This window comes from Acanthisitta chloris, unplaced genomic scaffold (assembly GCF_000695815.1).
Source record: "Acanthisitta chloris isolate BGI_N310 unplaced genomic scaffold, ASM69581v1 scaffold8067, whole genome shotgun sequence".
NCBI lineage: Eukaryota > Metazoa > Chordata > Aves > Passeriformes > Acanthisittidae > Acanthisitta > Acanthisitta chloris.
The window spans coordinates 3,425-12,993 of record NW_008683119.1 but is presented as its reverse complement, the minus strand read 5'-3'; the positions used below and the strand labels follow the sequence as shown (position 1 = coordinate 12,993).

The 9,569-nt window shown below is 44.4% G+C and overlaps 1 protein-coding gene across 1 annotated transcript; it reads right to left on the bottom strand.

The window, feature by feature from the left end:
* Nucleotides 1-2,556: 2,556 nt before the first annotated feature.
* CISD1 (CDGSH iron sulfur domain 1) lies at nucleotides 2,557-7,720 on the bottom strand (the record flags this gene model as incomplete). Its single annotated transcript, XM_009078788.1, has 2 exons — nucleotides 2,557-3,020; nucleotides 7,515-7,720. Coding segments are annotated over 2 exons (296 nt in total), but the record flags the coding sequence as incomplete, so codon positions are not given.
* Between the last annotated feature and the right edge of the window lie 1,849 nt (nucleotides 7,721-9,569).

Genomic DNA, 9,569 nt, shown 5'->3' with positions numbered 1-9,569 from the left:
AGGAATGCTTCACTGCTTTAATAAGAAGGATTTGTACCACATTTCCATTTGGAGATTCAATGTGAGGTCAAAATTGCACATTTGGAGAATTTCTTTAGTGTTAAAACTTGATAGAGATGTGACCAATGCACTTCATACTGTAGAGATGATTTGAGGAGAGGACTAAGGATAGATGTTTTAAAAACACTGGAACAGGCAAGCACTGAGTCCATCAGAGCATGGTCACTAAGGGAAAACTGAAGTGTTCCGTGGTGCTTATGGGGACTGCTGGCAGGTTTGTTTACTCAGATCCAAGTAACTGTTTGAAGATGACAATTAGATAACACACACCTGAGACTTCTAGGTACAGCACAGAAAATTGAACACACCTCGAAATAAGATCTGACCACTCTGAATCAACATGCAGAATTGTGACACTTCTCCAAAACAAAGGCACCAGGATCGAAATCTACACAGACTGTCTCTCCAACATCCCAGGAATAAAAGCTTCCCACATCCCTGCCACCCAAACTCCAGGAAATAGTGTTATAACTACTCTGAAACATCAGGACTTCATCTCTCAGGCCATTAATGCAGTTTGCACTGAACTTCTATTCCTCCAGAAGCAGCCAGGCTTTGCTGCTGACAGGAAAAGGAGTCTCAGAAGGAAACCCCACCCCAGGCACAGGTTTGTGAGTACAACAGCACTGCTACAGCACTACTCACAGTGCAACTCTCCCTTGAAGCACACCCAGGAGAGAATACAGACCTTACAGGTTAACATGAGCTCAAATGTGTATTTGACAAAAATATAGCAATATCCAGTGTCATAGTCCAATAATACAGAAGGAACTTTGCTTTGGGTAGAAGCAATGGATTCAACAATTTAAGGTTAAAACAACTTTTCCATATGCATCACTGCTCAGCCAAGTAAAAAACACCAATTACCTTTGCACTCAAGACAGGCAGAAAAGACAAACTTATGTATGACTGCAGCTTCTCTCAAGGCAAGTTCTCTGGGTCAGCAGTGCCCCTGCTGCAATACTCCACCTGCAAACCCTCCACCTGTGCCACCTCCTCTGCTTTCTCTGCCTTCTGACAGAGTTCAGCACAGTCAGCCCAGACCTCTGAAAGCCTCACAAGAAAAACATATTCCGTCTTAACCAGTCCTGCCAACCACCCTTAAAAACCCTAAAACCTCTCTTGCCCCAACTGAAAGATGCTAAATGGTCCAGGTTATAATGTCAGCTTCTTGCCAAGGCCTTTCCCCAGCCCTGAGGTAGTTCCTGTCCCAGGACATTGAGAGTTTAGTCTCAGGCAGGCCACAGTTACACTGATAGACTGGGTTTGGTACAGAACTGCCCTCTGCCCCCTCTCCCTTTGGGTTTGGTACAGAACTGCCCTCTGCCACCTCTCCCTTTGGGTACAGTACAGAACTGCCCTCTGACACCTCTCTCTTTGGCGTTGGTACAGAACTGCCCTCTGCTGCCTGTCTCTTTGGGTTTGGCTTTGTGGTCATTTGCATGTTGATAAATCAAAGCTATTTAATTAAAGGAACCCAACATGACAGCCATTAATGCAACCACACCAGACAAGTGCCATAGGGAAGGAGGGTGAGAGCTCTTCCTGTCTCATACTGCCCTCTGACACCTCTCTCTTTGGCGTTGGTACAGAACTGCCCTCTGCTGCCTGTCTCTTTGGGTTTGGCTTTGTGGTCATTTGCATGTTGATAAATCAAAGCTATTTAATTAAAGGAACCCAACATGACAGCCATTAATGCAACCACACCAGACAAGTGCCATAGGGAAGGAGGGTGAGAGCTCTTCCTGTCTCATCCCTCCCTCTCTCGTTTCCATCTGTCCCCAAAGCCTTTCCCTGTCCATGCCAGTGTTTTTGGTAAGATCAGCTGAACCACATTAAGAGCCCAGGGGGCCAGGAGTTATTTAAGACACGTAGAGCCTAAGGCCACTTAGTAAGAAAGGTGCATCTCCTCCCTCAGCAGTGGGAAGAGCTCTCTGGAACCAGCCAGAGCAGTGATGAAGCAGAGGGTGATGGTGGGTCAGTTTTCATTTGAGCTGCTTTATTTTATCCTCCCCACACAAGCGTCCTGTGGTCTGGGGAACTTGGCTTCACTGCCAGAGACTGCAAGTAAAACTAAGGCTTTCTAGCAGCAAAAACAATCCTGCCACCCCCTGCCCATCCCTCTTGGAGCACTGTGTGTCATCCCCTTGTCCATTACTAAAGCTCTAGCAGAGACATATTCCTATTCCTAGTCTAAACACAGGTCTGTAGTTTAGACAGTGTGTTCTTGATACCATATGGAAGGAGGGTCAGGTTTCAACACTGCTGTAAAATCAAAGGTGAAGTTGCTCTCTAGCTCCATCTTCCCATCTGCCTTTTCTGTTGTCTCTTCATAGCTAGCAATGTGGGATTGGTTCTTTGAGGAAGCCACACAGCACAGCAGTGTAACAAGCTAGAAGTGACACCTGCAGGAAATGCAGCACCATCAGAGACTGAGCTGCATTTTGGCTCCACGGTTTCTCTCCTGCCTTTTACATGGAAATCTATCCAGCTCTGTGACTTTAGAACCTCTCCAGGATTTCAGGCTCTACCCTTTGCACACATATTCTAGCAGTACACACATACTTGAAAATAATTTAATCCCTATTTCCTGACAAAGTACATTCTGTGTGTCGTTTTAGCTTCATATTCAGTGAGAGGGTACACACACTTGACAGCACAAAAGGTTTGAACCATGACTATTGAGTAAGTTATGCATTGTAGTGACTGAAAGACAACAAGCACATGAAGTACACATGCTGAAGCCTGATGTATATATACTACACTGGGAAGTCATCAGTGACATGACAAAGGATTTGTGGTTCCCCCCCCCCCAATTACAAGTGAGCAGAGGATTTGTCAGACATTCATTTTGTAGCTTCTACTGTTCACTAGGCCTCCTTCCTCTTGATGATCAGAGGCCCCACGTTGTCGCCAGTTTCCTCGTTGTGCTTTGTGTGAGAACCATCACACAGTGGGAACTGAAAAGAGAAAGAACAAACACATCTAAAGCACATCCAGAGTCAGAATTAAGAACCTAATCTGAAAGTTTATTAGATATATTCTCATTAAATCCCCTGTGACCACAACTTCTGTGCTGGGGCCTCAGGTCCCTCTGAGCTCTGGCTGAACACTAGTGTTATCCTTGTTGGTGTGAAGTGGACAAGAGGCTGTTCTAGAAGAGCAGCCACTAAACTCCACTCTATTTGGTGTTCCTGCCTCAGGACAACCGTAACCTAGCTGGTACCTTGCTCTCAGCCTTGCCCCACACTTTGTTTGCCCAGGTATCAGCCAGAGTTGAGTACAGCAGCAGTAGAGTGGGGTGAGGAAGGGAAACAGGAGGAGATCCTTAGCTCAATTCTTTTCCTGGTTTTCTATAGCATATGATGAGAAAAAGGACAGTTTCCCTAGCTTATCTCTTAAACAAGACACACCTCACCCTACTGCTGCCTCAAGGCAGCTTCCCTCATCCACACAACAGTCCTTTTGCTGCCTTCCACACTAGGATTCTGCCTGGCTGATGAAAAAACTGCATTTTCAACTGACATGGCTCTTAAGGGCAGCACTGAGGAAGTCATTTGGAGAATTTTTTGTTCCATAGAAAGACCCCAAAACACCTTAGAACAGGCTGGTCAGAGCAGGAACTGTGGGGACTCCTTTAGCTGTCACTGCCCAGGGCAGTGTTTCTCTGCCTCAGCGACATGTGCCAGGAAGGGGATGCAAAGAGCAGGGAGAGCACATGATAACCACTCTCTTCCTAGGCAGCTCTTTCCACAGGAAAGAGCCAAAAGACATTCCATGAGGCAACAAGATCCATGAGGCAATAAGAGTGAGGTTAGATCCCATCTCTTCTCAAAGATGTGTTTTCAGGGCTAGGCCTCCTCTGTAGAGGATGCTCTGGGGATGATCACAGAACACACACCCCAATATTTTGCATTCAGTTACTATTTTCTTGGCTTAGAAGCAATGTTGTTAGAATCCAAGTTGGGCACCACTCAGCTTCACACAGCATCAACACAGCTTCCATCAGACACAAACATCTCACAAGCCCTAAGGAGGCAAACCCAAAGTCCAGCTGCAGCAACATCATCATGCCAAGTTTGCAAGTGATCCAAATGATGGAATTCATAGGCTTTAGGTAGCATGGAGATGTCTTTAACACCTACCAACTCTGCTCTGAATTCATCCTCGTGCTCTCAGAACCACTGGCTCCCAGGGGCTGGGACATTAGGACTGGGCTTCTCAGGAGAAAAACCAAACCAAACACCACTTTTCCAGAGCAGCCACTTGGTCACCCTGAAGCCCAGATGGATCCTGGGCCTGACACAACCTGTTCATCCCTGATTAAGAAAAAGCAGGATGGCAGTAGTGGTCAAAGTCAAACTCTGCAGGAATTGTATGGTGACCTGGACAGCTCAGCTGATTTCCCTTGACACTGAAAAGGTTTGGATTCTCTATCACTCTTTCTGCTGACAGCCTGCAGCAGTCTCCCTCAGCTCACAGCCTGTGGACTAGGACTTCTCTGGAGGACACAGAAGCTGCAGGTCATTGTGACAGAAAGCAAATTAATTCCCCTTCCTGTTAAAAATGAAGACAAGTGAGAAAACAAGTGTTCTAACTTTAATTACAGTTTAAAGACCAAACTCTTGCCTCTACACTGGTAAAGCTGGAGTAGTCCTGCCCTTTTATGTATACTTGCTGTAATTTTTGCTTTTACTTGCATCCTAGTTTCTTTGTCTTCGGAGTTTTTACCTTATTAACCTTTTTTTTGTGAAGAAATCACTTTCTTGTATAGCTGTTTGATTTGGGGGTTTGGGCAGTTTTTTTGGGGCAGGGAGAAGGTACAAAAAAACTAAAGTCGCTACTGTAGCCTTTAATGTCAAATTCTGTATTCTTAGTATGAACAATCTAAATGGGGACAGATGTAAGAACACGTAAGTGCTGGAGAGGCAAATAAATTTACAGCCAAAATTCTCAGTGCTGGTGACCCTGCAGGAGACGAATATGAAGCATCTTCAGAGACAGGCTGAGAGTGTCTGTGTGGAATGTGAGGGTGGTGAGACACTGGCACAGGTTGCCCAGGGAGGTTGTGGCTGCTCCAACTCTGGCAGTGTTCAAAGCTAGGTTGGCTAAAGCCTTGAGCAACCTGTTCTGGTGGGAGGTGTTCCTGCCCAGGGCAGAGGGTCAGGACTGGATGCTCTTTAAGGTCCATGCCAAACCCTTAACATACTATGATTCTATGAAAGTTTGAACACTGGGATTATTTTTTCACAAAACCTGACAACTGTGAAGTGAGTGCCTGCAGGGCACAGCACTGAATAGGAAAGGGCCATTTAAAGAACTACCCACCCATTATGAACAGATAATTATATTCCAAGACAGACTTATTTGAAGATACCAGGTGTGGGGTTTTTTTAAACATATACACTCCACAAAGCCTCTGGACAGCACAAAAGCCTTTGAAGTGCACAATTTCAGAGAAAAAAAACCCTAACTGCAAATAATCCTGCTCCTTTTTTAAGAGTTACTCCAAATAGCCTGGTATAGTCCAACTGTTTTGCTATTCCCTCTGGAGAAGGAACACAGAGCCAGCTCTAAGTGCATGCACATCATCAGTGCAATAGAAGTAGCCTCTGGTTCCTAACACTACTGGTTCTATCCACAGCCTCAGGTGAGGCTAAATCTGATAAGAAATGCACATGGTGATACAAGAGGACATTTCTTCTAACCTTTATATGCCACTTATTTAACAACCACACAGCAGGTACTTAGAGTTTGGAGTAATTGTGATTTCCTACACTGGAAGCAGCACACACATTCCACATTCTGACACCACGGAATTACAAATGTTAACAGTTTGAGAGCTGGAAGAACCAGATAATGACAGCTCGCAACTTCCAGGGATAACAGATGTGTGAGAATGATGTATTTTATTGCTGCGGGGCAATAATGGCACAGGAGAAGCAGCACACACAGCGTTTAAAGATGCTGCTGCCCACCCTGCAAGGTGCAGCCAAACTGGGAACTACAGGCTTTGATGCAGAACATGTTAAAATACTCATCATTAAATAACAGTAAAAGAGAACAAATGCCTTCAAAATTTTCCACTGACCTCCTTGATGCCTTTACAAGACCTTGCAGATCAGAGCTCTAAGAACAGACTCATACAGCCCCATCTACTTCCTCTTGTGTGATTAGAGCCCTAACTCAGTAGGACAGTATGTTCCTAAACTGACACTACCCCTTCAATTTATGCCAAAATGTACTTCTAAAGGGTTTTATTTTGCACACAATAAGATAGTATCAAACAACAGCAAACAATTGGCAGGAGCTGCAATGCAGCAACTGGAACCAGACTCTATCTTCCACTTGTGTTTAGAAAATAAGAGTAGAAAGCAGAAAGCACAAACACCAAGGTTCAAATTAGTTCAGCCTCCAGACAGAACAGAGAAGACCAGGGCATCTCCACAGGACTATTTCAGAATCATGTCATGATGCTGTTTAATCCTTAGCAGTGCTTTATTGTTAAACCAAATTCAGCTACAAATGTGTGATCTCCTGAGCTTCCCACAAGGGAATGAAGTCAGATCTCACCACAGCAAAAACCACAAGTTACAGCACCTGGAAGACTGCCCCGTGTGGCCTGACTAGACCAGTGGCAAAGACTGGAGAAGTCTAGTATTCAGTTCACTGATGGAAAAAGAGATAAATTTCAAGGCACTTACCTGGCTTTGAAGGTCTCTACTATTTCAACCTCCACACATTACCATGCTCTAACAAAGTTTTTGAACATGCACCAGTGGTAAACGGACAGGACTACCATGCAAGCTCATTACAGATCCCAGAACTACCTCTAGAGATCAATTAGACACATCTCGGCTACATCAAGTGCCCTACCTCGGATTTAAATCTGATCTTAGTGTTACTGCAAGGCTGTTTTACCACTAATTATAGGCAACTGAGGCAACCCAACTTGATATGCAAATCAGCTGGATAGTGTCTAGGCCAGACTTTTAATTGCTCAAAAACAGAGGTCTAAATTATGCCACTGTGATTGCACTGGCGTGCACCATGTACTAGAAGCAAGGTAGTTTCTGACTAGGTTTCCAACTTGCTCCAAAAAAAGGTGTTTAAAGTCTTCGGTGGTTCCTGAGCTCCCAATAGTTTTGGACAAGCCTCAGGATTGGCACAGGTAGCATATAAAATGGTACCTGCCATCCATGCCCCTGCTCTATACAGTGCCTCTCTTTCCCAGGGATCTGCTTCTTTGGAGCTACAGAAACATTCTGTTCACTATTAGCACTGATCTGCAGCTTTACTCTGAGCAACAGCACAAATCTGCTGAGTTTTAGGCATTCAAATACTGCTACAACTCACTGCAGAATAGTTTGGGTGAAAAGAATAAGTTCCCTCTAAATAAAGCAGTTTGTAAGTAGTTTTGCTGAGATTCACTGGACCATTAAATCTTCTCTTACCTTCTTAGACCTCCAGCAGCGACAGTACACAGCCTTGTCTCCCAGATCTTCCATATCAAATGCATGGACTACCTTGGGGTTATCCTTCTGGATATGAGGATTCACCATGGCTTTGCAGCATTTGTCTTTAGAGAGCAATTTTTTGTAAGCTAGGTACCCAACCGCAGCTGCTCCAGCAGCTAAGGACACTGCAGCAATCCACTCAACTGGAATAAAGGAAGGAAAAAGAAGAGACTGTCAGTTTTTGACCACAACTTTGTATTAAAACTACAGAGTAGTGAATGTCTTCATGCTTGAAGAAACACCTTTGCTTTCCAACAGGCCCTTTTGTTCTCTAATACTAACTCTTTACTCTAGAAGTGTTTTCCCTTGACACCCACCTAGTAATTCTACTCCTTTCAGACTTCACCCCAGCCCCTTCTACAAGGGTGAGGATTCATCTGGCTTTAACCCTTTTATTTAGGAACCTCTACTATCATAATCAGTAGCACATTAAACCAGCTGTAAGTACACCCTGTAGCAGCAAAACCCCCATGTTGTTTCAGTTGCAGGAAAGTCACTAAAGAGGAATGATCTGCACCAACAACTCAAGCAGGATTGCCCCCAAGGCATGGGCACACAGCAGCTTTTGATATAATGCATCTTGCAGCTAAAAAAAGCCCAAAAGCAGCTATTTAGCAATGGGTAGATTATTTAATATACTCCCAGCTTAGCTCAAATCCCTACTGTGATGCAGAGGAAAGAACAAGGCGCCAAAGAGATTACGGTTAAGAATCATAGCACGTGTTGATTTTAATTGTGTTAGGTCCTGACTCTCTCCACTAAAAAAAAAAATCATCCGTCCACCACTTCTCACTCTTCCTCTCTTTATTTACCTCAAATTTCTGCAGTGTTGCTCACTGAGTACAATTTCCTCTTCTGCAAGAAGTTTTCCTGCATTTTTGTGGCTCTATTGTTTTCTCTCTTTTCTCTCTGAGGCTTTGCAGCCTCAGGAAAATCTGCTGGACTTTGGCCCAAAGGTTTTTGGTTGTGGCAACAGCCCCAGTGGTTTCCTCTCAGAGCAGCATTTTGCTTTGCTTTTTATCCACCACTTCTACATACACATGTGCTCAGAGAGTTCTGCTGACTTTACAGATGAAATAAAACAGGATTTTTTTCCAGTGTTTTATATCCATCTAGTGAGTTTTCACCAGTTTCTCTCTCCCACTGCAAACTAGCAATAATTTTAACAGGATAGTGAGGAAGTGAAATTAAAGAAGGGACTCTATGCAAATCTGCTTTAATTTAGCACAACAACTCAAATAATCCAAATAACAGCCACAGTGATGAGGAAACAGTGGTACACTGCATCCATTCCCATATGAAGCATAAGGGTTGCTTTAATGGAGGCCAAGGATGACTCCTATACTTGAAGTACCCTTGAAAGTGATGCACCTCAATGCATCACTTCATCACAATGCATCAATCCTCTTCTTGCACCTACCCAAAAGTCCAGGTCAACTCAGCAAACCAGAAGAGGAAAATACAAATTGATGATACCGATATTTCTGTGACTCACAGCAGAAGCAGATGTCTGTGCTAAAATTCAGCAGCACATAAGAAGAGCCGTTCTACACATCTGCAGCCAACCCAGATCCCTCTGCCCATCGCTCAGGACACCTCCCACACAGCCCTGCACAGTACATCCAGCCCAGCAAGCAGAGATCACTAACTCAGTTGCCATCTCCTGTGGCAGTGATCCTCCTGAAGGCCACAGTCATCTGTGACACACATGGGCAAGTTGTATAAATACAAACAGCTTCAGGAAGTTTTTCTTAGAATAGAGCAATGTCTCTGCTACTGTATTAGTTTTTCATCATCACTTCTCTGGAGCTGTTTCAAGGTGGAAAATTACATCACAGAATCACAGAATAATCAGAGTTTGAAGGGACCCTTGAGGATCATCTAGTCCAACTCCCTGAGAATCACACCCTGTGCCTGAGAGCATTGTCCAAACACTCCTTGAGCTCTGTCAGGCTTGGGGCTGTGACCACTGCCCTGGGGAGCTGTTCCAGT